The sequence below is a fragment of the Centruroides sculpturatus genome, unplaced genomic scaffold (genome assembly GCF_000671375.1).
Source record: "Centruroides sculpturatus isolate CEXI.00-Female unplaced genomic scaffold, Cexi_2.0 scaffold121, whole genome shotgun sequence".
Lineage (NCBI taxonomy): Eukaryota > Metazoa > Arthropoda > Arachnida > Scorpiones > Buthidae > Centruroides > Centruroides sculpturatus.
This window is the reverse complement of record NW_019384708.1, coordinates 808,383-828,532: the sequence shown is the minus strand read 5'-3', so window position 1 is coordinate 828,532 and position 20,150 is coordinate 808,383. Positions and strand designations below refer to the sequence as shown.

Sequence of the window (20,150 nt, the reverse complement as noted above, 5' to 3'; positions counted from 1 at the left end):
TAAAATATCATAATAGATGGTATCATATACAATTTTAAATTTTTAAGAAAGTTACTCAACTCTTTGCTGGATTTTTTTTATTAAATGATGCTCTACATCCCCTACATTACAGTTATAACCATATTTGTTGTTTTACATTACTGTTTTGAGAAAGCTTCGACTTTTGGATTAATTATTCTATATAAAGTTATTTAATGAATTTGTACTTAAATTAATCTATAAAAATTATTCACGATACTTTTTAAATTTATAAAAAAAAAATGAGAATCTATTCATTTTGTCCCGCCCATCGGTGCAAAGTGGACATTCGTATAGTTACACGTTTCTTCATTGAATAATATGCTTTCGTATGAAAGAAACCCTAAAAAACCTTAATTTATTTCCATTGCAGTGCAATCTAGTCGTGGATTTGCGCCTCGCCAACGTGCTGGCCGAGTGGAGTTTTCCGGGTTTTTTCATGTATGTAATACCTAAATAGGAGGCAGTTTTCGATAGAAAGTCATCAGGGATGCATCCTTTTCGGTAGTTCGCCCACGTGTCGCGTTGCTGTAAACAAACAACAAATAATAATATATTGCCACCTATCGGGTGTTCCAAAAAATATGCAGTTCGGGATTTAAGAAACAAACTAAAATTTCAATTACAAATGCGAAATGTAGATTTGACGATTACAATTTATCTCAACGCTTTAAAAACTGCATTCGTGTACAACGTACTCAACGACGAAATGAAACGTCTTGACGTGGAGTTGTCGCGCATGTGAAATTTTTCCTTTCAAAGCAGCTAATTTACAAAACATTGCCTTAATAAACGAAGCATTTTAAGTAACTGCGTAACCAAAAATTACAGGGGTTCACATCTGGTGACCGTAGTGGCCATACGTTGGAAATAATCGACTGATCACACTCTAGTGCAAAAAATGTTGCATTAAGGCTTTTATACCCGAAATTTGTTTTAAAAACGTACATAATGTGCACATTAAGAGGACTACAGTGCTAAAATACCTCTGACTAAAATGTAAATTTCGAATCCGGTCAAGATTTGCTTAATAAACAGAGAGTTCTAAACATCTATTTTAATTATAATCATCCTATATATAAGAATTAAAAAGATTTAACTAATTTCCTATAGAAATATTCTATTTAATTCATAAAAATTTTCTCAATTCTTCTCTATTTTATTATGAAATTCTGTGTCTCAGATAGTGAAATTATACAGTAGTGTGAGTTACTCTTAACAGTGCATTCCTGGCTTCGACATACACGAGTAAAATGATCTGTAAAAGTTTGGCAAACAAGATAAACAAGTGATAAATGTTTAAGATTGTTAGCGATAAATTTAGTAAACTTTATCACTTTCAAAATATAATAAAGACATCATAGAACATAAAAGATAGGAAACAAATGTAGATCATAACAATACATCAAGTTAAAGAGAACGAGGAGGATGACATTATATTTTGAAATTTTTCTCTAATTTCCTTTGATGCGTATTCTATATTCAAATTTTAAATAGTGAGTGCAAATTTTTTGATTTAAATCATTTATTATAAATAAGTAATTCTGATAAATGTATTTAGATTTTTCACCCGCCTGTCTGGAACCTCAGAAAAGAAATTTCTTAAACTTTTACAATTGAATAGTGTTTAAGAACAATTTATATAAATGATAAATATATAATGCCGATTTAATTGCTATTAATATAAGATTTTACTGAAATTTATCACAATAAATTTCGTTCAATATTAAATTATAGAAATTTTATTTTGATAAAATATCAGAGAAACTTTTTTATATCCTTTGTTAAAAAGAGTTTTAGATTTATCAATTTTTATAAGAATATTTTGTTACCAAAGGAAACTTTTAAAATCTGATTAAAAATTCTTTTAAATTGCTTTTAAGGAAATGAACTCTCTGTAAATTTATTTCTTCTTAACAAATAATAACAATTTTATATGTTTTTATGGATATATTTATGTGATAAACTCCCTAAGAAAAAACGTTTATGTTCTTTTACTTAAAAATAAAAGAAAATATAATTCATCAAATATTTAATTTTTTTTTACATTTCCGGCTCTGTTATATACGACAGGGGAAAGTATGACGAGTATTTTTACATTTTTGGACTGAGGGGACCTTGAAACGTCCATAAATGCAAAAAAATTGGAAAGTTTTATCTGTAAGTTATGTGTGGGGCATTATTTTGTTTACCCTTTTTGAAGCTCAATAACTCCCGTGTTTTTTGACGAAAATTTCTGAAATTTTGGAGGGAAGTTTGCATTTTACGTGAATTAATACTGTTAAATTTTGGTGGTTAAAGGTCGAACGGGTGGGGAGATAAAGGAGATCGTGTGTGATATCCCCAGTAGGATCGGACTTAATGACGATTTTACTCATTATTAGCATTTACATTTTTTTTTTTATAAAACCCATTCCTACCTCAACAATTAAGTTTTTTGCTATTTTATAATAATTAAAAATATAAAAATTTTAAAAAAATAAAATATCGTAACAGATGTCGCCTCCAAAATTTTAAACGTTTCCGGGAAAGTTAAGCAACTCGCGCAGGATTTTTTAATAAATCAAAAAAGAAAATATAATCTTAAAAATACAATATTTTCTTAAATTATATAACCTTATTTTTACGTCCGTATTTCATGTTAAAAATGACATATCTTTAATTAAAAATATATCCATAAAACTATATAATATATCCTTAGAAATTATGATTTAAAATGATATATTATTGATATCGCAAGTAAAAAGAAATTATATTAAAAATAAACTCGTAAGAAANACGTATATAAAAAGTTACATCTGAAAAATAAATAATGTAAAATTTTAGTTCATCAAAAAATAAAAGAAATAAACGTAATTTCTGAACATCTATGAATATAAAATAGTCTTATCATATTAATGGAAAATAAGATAAGGTCATTGTACAATTTAATGGCCGTTTGAGATATTATTTATCTTATAAAATTGTCTTCTAACTTTTGATGTAATAAATGAATCTTTGTTTTCTCTAATGGATGTTGTTTTATTTTAGGATTTTGAACCTTTAAATAAGTTCAGTTGCCCGATAATATGAGAAATTTCTACTGGGAATGACAGTTGTAATGTCTAATATTAAAATTTAAGCTCTTCAAATAAACAATATTCTTGCTACAAAAAAAAGTATTATTGTCAAAACAAATCATTTAAAATAATTTATTTTATTTGAAAATATATATCCATCGCTCTAAACTGAAAGTATGATACGTATTTTAGAGTGAGAATTTTTTTTAACGCTTAAAGAGCGATTTTATCCCTACCTCTATATTAGTTATATAATGTAAAACCTGTGTAAACCGCACTCACATTTTCTGTTTTATTAAGGTTCCGTTTTGAACAGGTTTTCCTGTATATATATATCCAAAACTATAAAAATGATCCATTAAGATTTTTACATTTTTGGACTCAGGGATCTTGAAACGTCGAGAAATGCAAAAATATTCCATGACTTTTTTTGTTTGTATATATGGTAGCATGTGGGAACGATTTTGTTATTTTGTTCACCCATTTTGAAACTTAATAACTCTTTTGCTTTTTGTAAAAAATTTCTGAAACTTTGCACGGAGATTTGTGTCTTAGGTCAATTGATGATAGGTAATTTTGGTGGTTAAAGATCGAATGAATGGGGAGATAGAGAGGATCGTGTGTCACATCAAGTAGGGTCGGAGTTTATTACGATTTTACTCGTTATTAGCATTTACAATTTTTTATGTAAAACCAATCCCTACCCTTAAAATTAAGCTTTTTGTCATTTTATAATAAATAAAATTATAAAAAGTTTTCTTTAAATAAAACAACATAACAAATGGCGCATCCAAAATTTTAAAATGTTGCCGGGAAAGTTAAGCAACTCGTTGCTGCTTTTTTCCATATCATTAACATTGTTCTTCTTACCTCTCTATTCTTATTAGTATTTCTGTATAATTTTTATATTCCTGTATTTTCTAAAGGGATACAACATATATTCCTTTCCTTATAACTATCTCTTCTAGCTCTTTCCTTACTTTCTTTTAATATAAATAACTTAATTTTATAAGTTAATTTCTATCTTTATAATAGCTCATAACTCCATAATTATGTTCTTATAATATTCTTATAAACCTTATAACGTTTTAAATCCTTTAATATATATTTTTACAGAATTATAAAACTTCTAAAAATTCTAAAGTAAATTAAGATAATTTAAAGTAAGAAAAGATAACAAAAACAATAAAACAATATTATTTTATATTGTCTAGACTGAAGAATTTTATATTTTTATACGTTCTGTGTATCTATGCCAGTACAGTTTTCATAACTTTTTTTTTTAATAAAAAAATATCTTATGGCTTATTTTTTTATGGATCTTATATATTTTTATGTCTATAGTAATATCGAATTTTCTTTCTACATTTTTCAAAAACATGTGTTTAGATACGTAAAACTATCTCCCTCCAGAACTACTACTTTTGACTTATGTAGATTAAGTTCTTTTTTAAGTTTGACACCTCGTATCGGACCATGAATTATATATATTACGTTATTCGAAGACAAGTCTATATATTACTATAAGAAATTATTTCGAGTTTTCTGTAGAATTTCTATAAATTTGTGGTATTTATTTAAAGGGTGTATTTTGTTCTTTTACAATCTGGTGCATTAGAAAAATTACATTTTTTCCTTTATATATTTACGCAAATATAACTTAAAGACAATTTATCATTTATGAAGAAAACCGATAGTAATTACGTTAATTTTATTTACTTTTTTTTTTATAAAAGTCTAAATTTTATAATACTGAAAACAATACTGTTATTATAAATTCATTAAAATTGAGTAATTATAAATTACTTACTGTAGAAAGTAAATTTAATTACGTATAAATATTTGATATTTTTAAAAATATTTTAATGGTTTTTGTTATATCCATTTATTTAATTACATTACATTAACAATATATCTAATATAATAATAATTTTAATATATTGGTATTATTTTTATATTTATTAAATTTACGAGAGATGGGAGAATACTCGAATACGAGCAATTATTTATTGTGATGATGTCACAATGCTGGGTTGCAATTTGTAATCATATTTTTAATTTATTTTATTTAAAATATATGCTCTCTACCTCAAATTAGTAATGGATTGCCCCTGTAAATCATACTTTTCCGTTAACCCCTTATATCCTCCATTGCTTACAGACAGCATCTCTTTAGAGCCGGATTTAATTTGTTACAAGAAACAGCAATAAGTGAAAATGAGAACAATTACTTATTAATCTATTGTTGTCGAGACAAGAGCAAGTGAAAACGTCACTAAAAAAGCGGTAGAGGTGTTGTTACAATGCAAGGGTGGATCAGAATTCGAACTCTTAAAGTTTTCATGGATAATTGGGGCATCATTTCCTATTTCTATATCCACTCTCAGTTACTATATAATAGACTAAGTCTGCTCGTATACACGTAACTGTGGCCTGTTATTGATAACAGTAGCGTAACCGCAGAGAAGCTAGATACCCAGGATAATCTCTACCATTATAGTAAATAAATTAATAAAAAATTTTGAATATAAAATAAACAAATGCACAGTATATATATTCTAAACGTTTACTCTTCATGCAATTCACGCAGCATTACTAGCTATATCCATGGGTATTCAGAGGCGATCAAAGGTTTTCTCAAAATCACAAAATCTATAGCAATGTAGCCTTGTCAGCGGATTCTGGATTTTCCAGTAAATATGGCAAGTTGAAACATGTTAGAAAATATACAGTTTGACAGTTTGGTATATAAAAAACTGCTTTTAGTGAATAATTTAAAATGTTTTTCTGATATTTAATAGTTTTCTCTTATGCAATGGAATGTTATGTATATGTAAACGTTATAGGTATGAAGGTAAATTTGAATTTAAATTTTATAGTTTCTAGAATACGACAGGCAAAACTAATCAAAGGAATTAATTTTCTGATATATATTTTTGTTAGATAAACTCTTATAATTTTTCTTAATATTACTTAATATTAATTACAATAATAGCCGGCCATACTGCCTATTGTCAGTTGGTGTCTCGCGTTAATTAATCAATTAATTTGATTATTAGCTTAATTTTTTCTTATAATTAAGGTAAATAAAATTCAATATTTATGAATTTTCTTTAAATATTTATTGAAATATTAAAATTACACATTATCATACATTTTTTTCTAATTTAAAAAAATGCAAATATATTCTTTTCGTTGTAAGTTTGAATTTCATTTTCTCTCTAAGAGAAACGAAGGAGCTAAAAGGATAATAAAATCGAAACAATTATCTACTTTATTCGATCATAAATTAATTTAAGGACAAATTGGAGACTTATAATTGAATCAACTTTGATTTTTACTTGTGTACATAATTGTTAATGATTATATAACATTTAGCTCCTCTAAATAAAAATAAAAAGTACCTAGAAATGAGCTTTAATAAAATTATTGAATGATTAAATTATAAAATATTTAAAACAATTGTTAAAGTAATTTTTGTTTATTCATTTTAAAGTGAAATCTTTCTGCGCTTAGAGAGAGGCCTCAATATATATAGGGGGCTCAAAAGTAGGCATACGGTTGTGTATATAGTAAGTAGGGAAGGTGGGTCAAGATGAGAAGTTAAGGTTTGAAAAGTCGTAAGATGGCAACTACTTTAATAAGAACAATAATTTTTTTATTCTCAGAGACTACAACATTTGGTAATATATAATACAAAATTTAATTTTTGAAAAACGTTTTTTAAAAAAAAGAAAATTTAATATTTTAAAATTATATGTAAATGCACCATCTTGCCCCACCCTTGGAGTAAGATGGGGATATTATTTTCATATACAAGAAGGACAAATTAAAATGGTTAAACTGTCGTTTTCTTCAATATTGGCACAAGAACAGTGTGCTCATTTATAACAACGGCTACATTTAGCCCAAAACTCTGTAAATACAGAGTATAATCCTCTACAATAGAGACATTCTGTGTCATTTGTCTTTTGTTTCTTGTTAGGCCCACCCTTGCTGAAGGGGCCTGTTTGTTGTCTCTGCAGCAAAAAAGTCTGCCTCCGAAAATACTTCTAAATTCATAGGCCATATTTATGGTTAACCTGGGGCTAGGCGGGTACCCCATCTTGCCCCCAATGTACACTTTCCATATTGACTACAAACACAGGTAAACTTCATTTTAAAACTAAACAATTACAGTCTTAAAGGTTACTTCGAATACCATAATATCTTCATCTAAAAGGTAATGTGAAAGTTCACAATGATACTTACTTTGTAGGCATAAAATTAGATGAAGTATTGTTTAAACATGAAAAAGGTATTTTACCTCCAAACAAAGAGAGCATTTTGGACGTTTTTTGGCTCCATGATCCCTTTCGAGGTAGATATTTAGTTCCCCAAATAACAGCTAAATAAAAGAACATTAACCACAAATAAACAGACGTCCCCGTCTTACCCCTTGATCCCATCTTGCACCACCTTCTCCTATACGGTTGTGTATATAGGAGGATTCAAAAGTAGGTATACGGTTGTGAATCTGATAAATACAGATGTTTTGTGTTCACTATTATTATTAGTTTTATCCTATATCATTTCGTATTCCTTACTTATGATTTAACTTATGCATAAAAATAAATGTTTTTCTTTTATGTTATTTTTCTGCATGTTTTTGCCATAACAACTGTATAAATATATTATTGTAACTCTCCGTATAAAAATACATTATACCGAATCCGGAAATGTCGCAATTTCGTGAAATAGGCAAAAATAATGTGAAATTGACACGTCAATACATGTAACAGAAATATGGACTCGCATGCAGAAGGTAAACGGACCAAATGGCCTGCTTGCTCCCAAAATTTAGTCTTCTGTAAGAAATATATATGGATATTATTAAAATAAGTAACTGTCTCAGGCACTATCACACCTCTTTAGTACATATTTATAAAAGGCTTGAGATAGGTCAGATGATAAATATGTATTTTCGAACCACGTCTTACATAATAGTGTCTACATAAATTTTCGTCTGATAAATTCTATAAAAACAATAGAAGTAATTCAATAATGGTAATTTAAGCGCATCATTCCTTGATAGTATGAATTAGATGAATATTTTAAAAAATGCCTTGAAATCTTGAAATTTTTTTGGCTAATTTANTGCAGAAGGTAATGACCTGCTTGCCTGCTTGCTCCCAAAATTTAGTCTTCTGTAAGAAATATATATGAATATTATTAAAATAAGTAACTGTCTCAGGCACTATCACACCTCTTTAGTACATATTTATAAAAGGCTTGAGATAGGTCAGATGATAAATATGTATTTTCGAACCACGTCTTACATATAATATTTAAAAGCCATTTAAAATCGATTCTGAATAGTTATTTATCATTGACATGCTTCATTTTAAGATACTTTATGACGAATGACGAAGCTCAATTGTTTCAAATCGGTGTTAACTGTCTTTTAAAATATACTTTAGTTAACTGACATTTGAGCCACCCTACACGTGCATATAAATAATTTTTCAATTAAAATATTCCGAAAATGTATCAGCCATAAACTTATATTTTATCGTTTTATTTTATAGCGTTAACCTATTTCTTTTTTCTTTTACTGTTTCATAAATTTTTATTATAATCTTACTATTGACACAATGTTCTAATTTCCTATTAAAAAGTATTGCTATGCACCAATTTTATTTAAAAAAAAAAAAATAGAATATTTACATTAATATCTCGGTACGTGTATCATTTTATAATACAATAAAATACTTTCTTATATATTTACGAGTTTTATTCGATTCCATGGATACGAAAGAATTTTGTAATTGTAAGAAATAATTAGAAAGTGAGCTGAAAATATGCGAAAATTTATAATAAAAAAGGAGTTCTTGCTTGATTTTTCCAAAATCTGATCATTTTAAAATATACCAGGATATAAAATTTAAATAATAATAAATGTTTAAAAAGAGTAATTTCGTTGAATTATGATTTAAAAAACTTAATTTAAAAGTATTTAAGCTTAAAAAAACACTATGACAGTAGCAAAAGGTTATAATTGTGTGTGGCTCATCTGCTATGAGATGTTATTAAAAAAATAACTTTTATATTATTAATCATTATAGAAAAGCAATAAAGACTTAATTTTGAGGGTAGAGATGAGTTTTTAAAAATATTGTAAATGCCAATAACGAGTAAAATTTTCATCAAGTTTGATCACAATCGAGATATGACACATGACCTCACTCACTTTAACTACCAAAATTTAATATAATTGATGTTCCATATATACAAGTTATCGTGCCAAATTTCGCCTATTACACACACATTTAATTTTTTAGGCTCTGGAGCCTCAAGACGTCAACATTTTTAAAAACTCTGAAGGGAGGCTCAAATTTGACACTATTACAACACTTTCTCGTGTTACTTTATAATACTCGGAAAAGTTAAACGGAAAAATATAGAAAAAAACTGTAAAAATATCATAAAAATTGTGATGTTTTTATAATTCAAGAAGAAAATATCGAGTAAACACGTAGTAAATTATGTAAAATATGTGAATATGTGCAGAAAAAGATGAAATATCCATTTTTGGTTTGATAATTTGGATAGTCTTTTATGATAAATTTTCATGGATTTGATTTAATAATTAATATAAATTTGGAAAAAAAATAAATAAAAATTCGAGTTTTTTTTTCATCTTGAAGCAAACGAAAACAGATAAGCATGATGATGATGCTGAAGATTAATTTATAAAAGATCAAATGCCACGTTATTTTAAAGTTATTGGCATCGTTATTTCTGGATAAATATCAGTTTCAATTGAAACTTGAAGTGAAATATCAATAAGATAACAGTTGAAAGTCAAGTTGAAGTATCTCTAAAACAACAATCTCTGATCTTTCGAAAATGTTTTTAGCTGGTGATCATCTCATGATATTCTGGTAAACAGTAGTGCTTATGGTTGGTATTCCCCTTAGAGATGACGATCGATTGGTTGAAGAACATCTCTTTAAAAACGTATAACGTAGAATTTGTTAACAATTTATGAAGTACATTTTGTCTGTAAATAAATGTAATGAAATAAATCGAGTAAAATAAATAAAAATACTCGAAATATCACAAAAAACAAGATGTTATAGTTGATGTCTAAAAGTACTAACCTGAAATGTTTATCAATATTTTGTTTATTTGATATTTCAATAATGTAATATATATGGTGTTATAATAAATAAAAAGATACTCTGATCTTTATAAACTTACATAATTATTTGTAAATTTATAAAGTTATCAGATGTGGTTTAATCTAGCTTTAGGTTACATAAGAAGAGAAATTTAATAATTACATAAGAAAAAAGATTCAAATAGTTAGATGAACACTTGTCAAAACATATGAAGAAAAAAACAGATATAGAAGATGAAAGGGGATGTTTACTACACCGCAATAAAGATTCGTTAGAGTTTATCTTATTATTTCATAGATATTATTTAAGTTTCCATACGAATTCCTTCTGTTTTTAAGTATGAACTTGTTCTATTTATTCATTTGTCGACTTATTAAAAATTATTTGTTTGATAGTTGCAACAACCACTTTATACTTAACTTAAGATGTTTAAAATCATCCAAATCATTTAAATAAAATTGAAAGATTGTGAAAGAAACTAAAGAGGGTGGAAAAAGATAAAACGAGGTTAAGAAAGTTTTAAGCAGGAGTTATTAAAGGCGAATAAGTAAAAAAAAAATGGAGGAAACAGATGAAAGAAGTGTTATTTCTTCGGCGTATTTGATCTTCTCGGAAATAAAATGGAAGCAGTTGCGCCTGGCTATAAATGTAGAAAAAAAAGGTCGTCTCGCCTTTCATTGTAACTATTAAAAAAACAGTGTCATCACTCTTTGTGATCACTCGTTTCTAAGAATGGCAGAACAAGATGATACTCTTTTTCTCTTTTTTCTAACTTTACAGGTCTGTAAAAATGAGGATATCATCTATCCTGTGTCAAAAGAGGCGACTTCATTCGTAAAAAACAATTTTCTATAATATTTATTATAGGTCTATAAATTAAAAAGAATAGAAATTAATTTAAACAACTTTTAAGCCGAATTAAACATTCAAGTTTATAAATAAACGGTAAATAATATTAAATTTTTTATTAAAATGNATATGGGGCCTTTTCCGAATGCTATAAAAATATAAAATCAATAAAACAAATAACCGATTTATCTCCCTCTTATCTAAACTTAAATTTATGTTACTTTAGCTCATTTTTTTTTTTACTTTCGTGGTTCTGTTATATATAACAGAGGGAAAGTATGGCGATCGGTCAAAAAATGAACATTTTTGGACTTTGAAACATCGATAAATGCAAAAAATTAGAGGGTTCCCCCCTGTATGTATGGATGTTAGTGTGTGTGAGGGGAGAACAATTTTGTTCATCCACTTGAAACTTAATAATTCCTGTGCTTTTTGATGAAAATTTCTGAAATTCTGCATTTAGGTTTGTGTATTAGTTACATTGCGGCTATTAAATTTCGGTGGTTAAAGATCGACGTGATGGGCAAATAAAGGAGGTCGTGTGTCATATCTGGAGTAGAATCGGATTTAATGACGATTTTACTCGTTATTTGCATTTACAATTATTTATAAAAACACATCTCTTCCCTCAAAATTAAGCTTTTTTATCGTTTTATAATAATTAAAAACATAAAAAGTTTTCTTTGAATAAAATATCATAACAGATGGAACCATCAAATGTTGCCGGGAAAGTTAAGCAACTAGTAACTGGATTTTTATATGTAAGACTAAAAGTTTTTTAGTATATAATCCTCACCACACAAATTTTTTTATAATAATGCATATTATGCATTATTATAAAGAATGCAATAATCATTTTTGTATGCAAGTTTAAACTGTTTCNCATTTTAAAAAGTATATTCGAGAGGATAAAATAATATTTTTAATGATAAATTTCCTGTTATAATAGGAAGAAGTTTATGAATAAAGGCTATTAAAAATATCGATAATTTGAGAAATTATGTGATTTACCTTACTCCTCCTTTCCACAGGGAAATTGTGGACCGCTCCGGAATTATTGCGCATGCCTACTATACCACCGGAAGGTAGTCAGAAGGGAGACGTCTATTCGTTTTCTATTATTGTGCACGAAATTATAGTGAGACAAGGACCTTACTACTTGGGTTCTGTAGAAATAAGTCCAAAAGGTATTATATCTTGCAAACGATCATGCGGTTTTAATTCCTTAATATTAGTTAGACTTTAACAATGGCTGTTGCACGATCCCCTTGTTTACTGGATTGCTCTTATTGTCGTTTATTAACCTCTTCCGTAAACAATTCCGAGCAACAGAGTAAGTATTTTCTTTTTTTCTTTTACTATTTTCTTACCGTTTCAATGATAATTTTACTATAATTTATCTACATTTTTTTAGCAAATTTTAACTCGAATAATGTAGTTTTAATCATCGAATTTTCTACTCTTTACGTATTAATTTAATATATTTTTTAAAACATTTATTTATTTATATTAATGTAAATAATATTGATTATATTTTTATGTATTTAAGATAGATATTATAGAATTATTTTCTGATAAATCCTTCATTTAAAAATATATTTCTTCGCTTATATAAATTGTGGGATATTATAATGGAAGTTTATTACTTCTGAGCTTTCATTTATGCCTGGAACAGTTTTATGTAACATTCCTGAAACCAATATTAGAAAATCTTCGTGTACATAAAGAATTTTATACATGAAGATAAGAAACAGCGAAGAAGGGTGATAAAATTGCTACCAAATCTTGTTCGTTTAGTACAGGAAAGAAGAATTGTTTCCATTAAATAAAAAATAAATAATAAATAATGCTGCAGAATAAATTATCGTGTTGGAAACTAATTTTTAAAATATTTTTCTCTGTATTTAAAATTGATTTTAGTTCGTTATAAGAAAATTATTCTTATCAAATTACAATTATTATTTAACGAAATTGAATAAGATTAGTAATCTTTGTTTATTTATATTAATAAAAATGAAGATTGTGAATTAAATAAAGTATTATTTATATGACATAATATATATATTAATGATAAAGAATATTTTTTAAAAAAATCTCTCCAAAGTTATTGCGTTATTAATCTTCAAGAGGCAACTGAAAAATGGCGAGTCAATTTATCATTAATGAATTCTTCCAAGTTGTTTTTTTCAATTTAAACATTTTTTTTTTAAAAATAAATGTTTTATAAATTTGCTTCACCTTCATACAAATAATAAATAATTACACTAAATTGATGAAAAAGTTTTTAAAATGTTTATAGAGATATTAAAATTCAAAAATGGTTGTCGACTTTTTTTTAAAAAAAAGGAAGAATGTTTACCTACAATGATTAATAGTTTAGAGAAAGTTTTAGATCGAAAAATATTATATTAAATCTTCAAATTCTGGAAGGGAGATTATGATTACATGATTTGATCGCTGCAAAATGAAATTTAATTTAACAGTCTTGATTCGTTGTTAGCATTTTTTCATAAATATTTTCTGACAATCTTAAAAGCTCGTTTATTTTAGGTACTAATTTTTCTATGGTGTGTATTCTGTAATTAATTTTTTTTTTTTTTACACAAGAGACTATTACTCCACCATACTACTGTATGTTATTTAAACTTCCCCTGTATGTTCGCTTATCCTGTAGACAAGAAGTCGTAAGGAAAAGTGGCATTTACAGGGGGAATGATTGCCAGACTAGATAAGATGTATAAAAATAAAAATAAATGTTTTAGAAATCAAATTTATAAGAATAAATTTAATTTATTAGTAATTACGATTGTTTCAATTTATTTTGCAATTAAAAAAGGATTAACAGTAATGAAATATTGTTAATCCATGTTTAAAAAGAGAGAAATGTCGACACGATGAACGAAATATTTGTGTTGTAGATAGGTGTTTTGCTATTGTGATATTTGATCAACTTTTCACAAAGGAACGAAGTTTGTAAGATCAAAATCAGTCAAGTGATACCTGGTGATCGATTTGAAATATCGATAATGTATTTCAATTGCTTTTGACAGTTCAATTTTTATTCGTTTCTTCTTTCGTAGTCAGAAATACATATTTGTTAAATTTATCACGATAAAAGTTTTTTATATTACTTCTTTAAAACTGTATTATTATTAAATTAAAGTAAACATTTTATAGATCGTTTTAAACAAATTAATCTTTTTACGTTAACTTTAACTCTGTGTAGGTTAACAGTTTTTCCTTTAACCTTTAAAAATTTTTATGACGTTCGTTTTAAATATTAATGATATTTACTAGAATATAATGAGAATTATCAAAATTAATTTTAAATAGGTGTTTTTTTTTGTATATTTTTATTTACGAAACGTTTTTATAATGTAAAGATTCTTATAAATTAAATAATCAGAAATTATTTTTTAATGTAAAAAATCAAAGTTGTTATTATTATTAATGTGATTATTTTTTATATTTTAATATAAAAACTGAAATGAATTATGCTATACATTAATATTAATGTGTCAGGCATTTATATTACATGAAGCATCCATTGTTCTATTCTTTTACTCTAGGTTCATATTTTATTTGGCATTGATCATGTGATCCAGGTAGATAAATGTAACTTATTTTCAAGACGATTTATTGCTGCTATATTAAAAAATAAATTCAATTCATACAATATAATTTATTTTATCAAAAAATAAAAATAATTCGAATTGTTTTTGCAGGTTTTTTTTGAGACCATAAATCTTAGAACGAGTGGTAAAAATTAATTATTTTTCTTAATGAATAAATAGAAATAATTTTCAATAAAATTTTATTTTATAATTTTCTTTTATCTCGTGTATTATTACATTGATTTTCCTCGTATTCCGTGAAAATCTATTTACTTTGAACATAAAAATAGGAAGGGGAAAAATTATCTTTTTTGTAATACAAAGGTAAATCAATAGATCATGAGAGGATCCATTAAAGAATTAAACACTAGTGAGGTTAACCAACTAAAGGATAAGTAAGGTTAAACGTAAATATCCGCATTGTTCTCCTCTAGTTTTAGAAACAAATTCCATGAATGTGGTAATTATGGAAAGCTTCTTCCTTTAGGCGGATTATAGATCAACCGCATTGACTAAAATATGTTATAAATGTTTAATTCTTACATTAATAATTATTATTAAAGTTTTGATTTAACTATAATTCTATTTTTAGTTTTATTATTAAGACAAATATTATTAGTATATTATCAATATTATATTAATTAATCATTTAACATCGTTCTGGAAGAAATCTCTACACTTTATTTCAACACAAACTATTCACCTATAGCAAATTAAATGATTAGTAGTTATAGAATAAATTTCTGATAGAATAATAATAATAATATTTTGTATTAAAAATTCACGAAATTTTTCCATTCTTTTTAATCAATGTTAAAATTAGCTAAAAAAATAAGCCATTTTATTCATTAGCAACTAAAATATTTATAGTTTCAAAGGCAGAACTTGGTGTTGTCGTTGGTATTATTGATCTTTAAGTAGAATCAATGAATATAAACCATATTTGGGTGTGTCGTTAAACGTTTATTAGAAGGCTAAATCTTATGAAGACAGGATAACTTTTATATTACTGCTTTCAACCGATGCATTCGTCAGCAAATCGTTCGCGAAACATCGCTATTCTGATCGATACGTACTGAAATTTGTCTTATTTCCGGATATTTTAAATTATCGAATCACCAAAAATAATGTGTGATTAATTTAATACTAAATTCACTAAGTTTCTGATAGTTTAAAAGCGTGTTACATTGTTAAAATGTTTTATAATTTCATATATTATCTCCAAATTAATAAGTTAAAATACGCTTTAAAAAATATCAACATTTTATATAATTTTAATGTGAAATTATAGTTTAAAAATCCTTGATAATTGAATTTTTTTATAAATCCTTAAAATCCTTAGTATTATTTAAAGCATACTTTTCTAAGGATACTTTTAAANCATTTTAAAAAGTATATTCGAGAGGATAAAATAATATTTTTAATGATAAATTTCCTGTTATAATAGGAAGAAGTTTATGAATAAAGGCTATTAAAAATATCGATAATTTGAGAAATTATGTGATTTACCTTACTCCTCCTTTCCACAGGGAAATTGTGGACCGCTCCGGAATTATTGCGCATGCCTACTATACCACCGGAAGGTAGTCAGAAGGGAGACGTCTATTCGTTTTCTATTATTGTGCACGAAATTATAGTGAGACAAGGACCTTACTACTTGGGTTCTGTAGAAATAAGTCCAAAAGGTATTATATCTTGCAAACGATCATGCGGTTTTAATTCCTTAATATTAGTTAGACTTTAACAATGGCTGTTGCACGATCCCCTTGTTTACTGGATTGCTCTTATTGTCGTTTATTAACCTCTTCCGTAAACAATTCCGAGCAACAGAGTAAGTATTTTCTTTTTTTCTTTTACTATTTTCTTACCGTTTCAATGATAATTTTACTATAATTTATCTACATTTTTTTAGCAAATTTTAACTCGAATAATGTAGTTTTAATCATCGAATTTTCTACTCTTTACGTATTAATTTAATATATTTTTTAAAACATTTATTTATTTATATTAATGTAAATAATATTGATTATATTTTTATGTATTTAAGATAGATATTATAGAATTATTTTCTGATAAATCCTTCATTTAAAAATATATTTCTTCGCTTATATAAATTGTGGGATATTATAATGGAAGTTTATTACTTCTGAGCTTTCATTTATGCCTGGAACAGTTTTATGTAACATTCCTGAAACCAATATTAGAAAATCTTCGTGTACATAAAGAATTTTATACATGAAGATAAGAAACAGCGAAGAAGGGTGATAAAATTGCTACCAAATCTTGTTCGTTTAGTACAGGAAAGAAGAATTGTTTCCATTAAATAAAAAATAAATAATAAATAATGCTGCAGAATAAATTATCGTGTTGGAAACTAATTTTTAAAATATTTTTCTCTGTATTTAAAATTGATTTTAGTTCGTTATAAGAAAATTATTCTTATCAAATTACAATTATTATTTAACGAAATTGAATAAGATTAGTAATCTTTGTTTATTTATATTAATAAAAATGAAGATTGTGAATTAAATAAAGTATTATTTATATGACATAATATATATATTAATGATAAAGAATATTTTTTAAAAAAATCTCTCCAAAGTTATTGCGTTATTAATCTTCAAGAGGCAACTGAAAAATGGCGAGTCAATTTATCATTAATGAATTCTTCCAAGTTGTTTTTTTCAATTTAAACATTTTTTTTTTAAAAATAAATGTTTTATAAATTTGCTTCACCTTCATACAAATAATAAATAATTACACTAAATTGATGAAAAAGTTTTTAAAATGTTTATAGAGATATTAAAATTCAAAAATGGTTGTCGACTTTTTTTTAAAAAAAAGGAAGAATGTTTACCTACAATGATTAATAGTTTAGAGAAAGTTTTAGATCGAAAAATATTATATTAAATCTTCAAATTCTGGAAGGGAGATTATGATTACATGATTTGATCGCTGCAAAATGAAATTTAATTTAACAGTCTTGATTCGTTGTTAGCATTTTTTCATAAATATTTTCTGACAATCTTAAAAGCTCGTTTATTTTAGGTACTAATTTTTCTATGGTGTGTATTCTGTAATTAATTTTTTTTTTTTTTACACAAGAGACTATTACTCCACCATACTACTGTATGTTATTTAAACTTCCCCTGTATGTTCGCTTATCCTGTAGACAAGAAGTCGTAAGGAAAAGTGGCATTTACAGGGGGAATGATTGCCAGACTAGATAAGATGTATAAAAATAAAAATAAATGTTTTAGAAATCAAATTTATAAGAATAAATTTAATTTATTAGTAATTACGATTGTTTCAATTTATTTTGCAATTAAAAAAGGATTAACAGTAATGAAATATTGTTAATCCATGTTTAAAAAGAGAGAAATGTCGACACGATGAACGAAATATTTGTGTTGTAGATAGGTGTTTTGCTATTGTGATATTTGATCAACTTTTCACAAAGGAACGAAGTTTGTAAGATCAAAATCAGTCAAGTGATACCTGGTGATCGATTTGAAATATCGATAATGTATTTCAATTGCTTTTGACAGTTCAATTTTTATTCGTTTCTTCTTTCGTAGTCAGAAATACATATTTGTTAAATTTATCACGATAAAAGTTTTTTATATTACTTCTTTAAAACTGTATTATTATTAAATTAAAGTAAACATTTTATAGATCGTTTTAAACAAATTAATCTTTTTACGTTAACTTTAACTCTGTGTAGGTTAACAGTTTTTCCTTTAACCTTTAAAAATTTTTATGACGTTCGTTTTAAATATTAATGATATTTACTAGAATATAATGAGAATTATCAAAATTAATTTTAAATAGGTGTTTTTTTTTGTATATTTTTATTTACGAAACGTTTTTATAATGTAAAGATTCTTATAAATTAAATAATCAGAAATTATTTTTTAATGTAAAAAATCAAAGTTGTTATTATTATTAATGTGATTATTTTTTATATTTTAATATAAAAACTGAAATGAATTATGCTATACATTAATATTAATGTGTCAGGCATTTATATTACATGAAGCATCCATTGTTCTATTCTTTTACTCTAGGTTCATATTTTATTTGGCATTGATCATGTGATCCAGGTAGATAAATGTAACTTATTTTCAAGACGATTTATTGCTGCTATATTAAAAAATAAATTCAATTCATACAATATAATTTATTTTATCAAAAAATAAAAATAATTCGAATTGTTTTTGCAGGTTTTTTTTGAGACCATAAATCTTAGAACGAGTGGTAAAAATTAATTATTTTTCTTAATGAATAAATAGAAATAATTTTCAATAAAATTTTATTTTATAATTTTCTTTTATCTCGTGTATTATTACATTGATTTTCCTCGTATTCCGTGAAAATCTATTTACTTTGAACATAAAAATAGGAAGGGGAAAAATTATCTTTTTTGTAATACAAAGGTAAATCAATAGATCATGAGAGGATCCATTAAAGAATTAAACACTAGTGAGGTTAACCAACTAAAGGATAAGTAAGGTTAAACGTAAATATCCGCATTGTTCTCCTCTAGTTTTAGAAACAAATTCCATGAATGTGGTAATTATGGAAAGCTTCTTCCTTTAGGCGGATTATAGATCAACCGCATTGACTAAAATATGTTATAAATGTTTAATTCTTACATTAATAATTATTATTAAAGTTTTGATTTAACTATAATTCTATTTTTAGTTTTATTATTAAGACAAATATTATTAGTATATTATCAATATTATATTAATTAATCATTTAACATCGTTCTGGAAGAAATCTCTACACTTTATTTCAACACAAACTATTCACCTATAGCAAATTAAATGATTAGTAGTTATAGAATAAATTTCTGATAGAATAATAATAATAATATTTTGTATTAAAAATTCACGAAATTTTTCCATTCTTTTTAATCAATGTTAAAATTAGCTAAAAAAATAAGCCATTTTATTCATTAGCAACTAAAATATTTATAGTTTCAAAGGCAGAACTTGGTGTTGTCGTTGGTATTATTGATCTTTAAGTAGAATCAATGAATATAAACCATATTTGGGTGTGTCGTTAAACGTTTATTAGAAGGCTAAATCTTATGAAGACAGGATAACTTTTATATTACTGCTTTCAACCGATGCATTCGTCAGCAAATCGTTCGCGAAACATCGCTATTCTGATCGATACGTACTGAAATTTGTCTTATTTCCGGATATTTTAAATTATCGAATCACCAAAAATAATGTGTGATTAATTTAATACTAAATTCACTAAGTTTCTGATAGTTTAAAAGCGTGTTACATTGTTAAAATGTTTTATAATTTCATATATTATCTCCAAATTAATAAGTTAAAATACGCTTTAAAAAATATCAACATTTTATATAATTTTAATGTGAAATTATAGTTTAAAAATCCTTGATAATTGAATTTTTTTATAAATCCTTAAAA

The 20,150-nt window shown here is 25.9% G+C and overlaps 1 protein-coding gene across 1 annotated transcript in view; it reads left to right on the top strand.

Annotated features, from left to right (window-relative positions):
- The window catches only part of LOC111627748 (atrial natriuretic peptide receptor 1-like), a 331,314-nt gene that overhangs the window by 211,515 nt on the left and 99,649 nt on the right, over positions 1–20,150 (top strand). Inside the window, exon 15 of the mRNA XM_023371378.1 lies at positions 12,121–12,276. Coding sequence (XP_023227146.1) covers positions 12,121–12,276 — 156 coding nt within the window. The remainder of the gene's footprint in view (positions 1–12,120; positions 12,277–20,150) is intronic.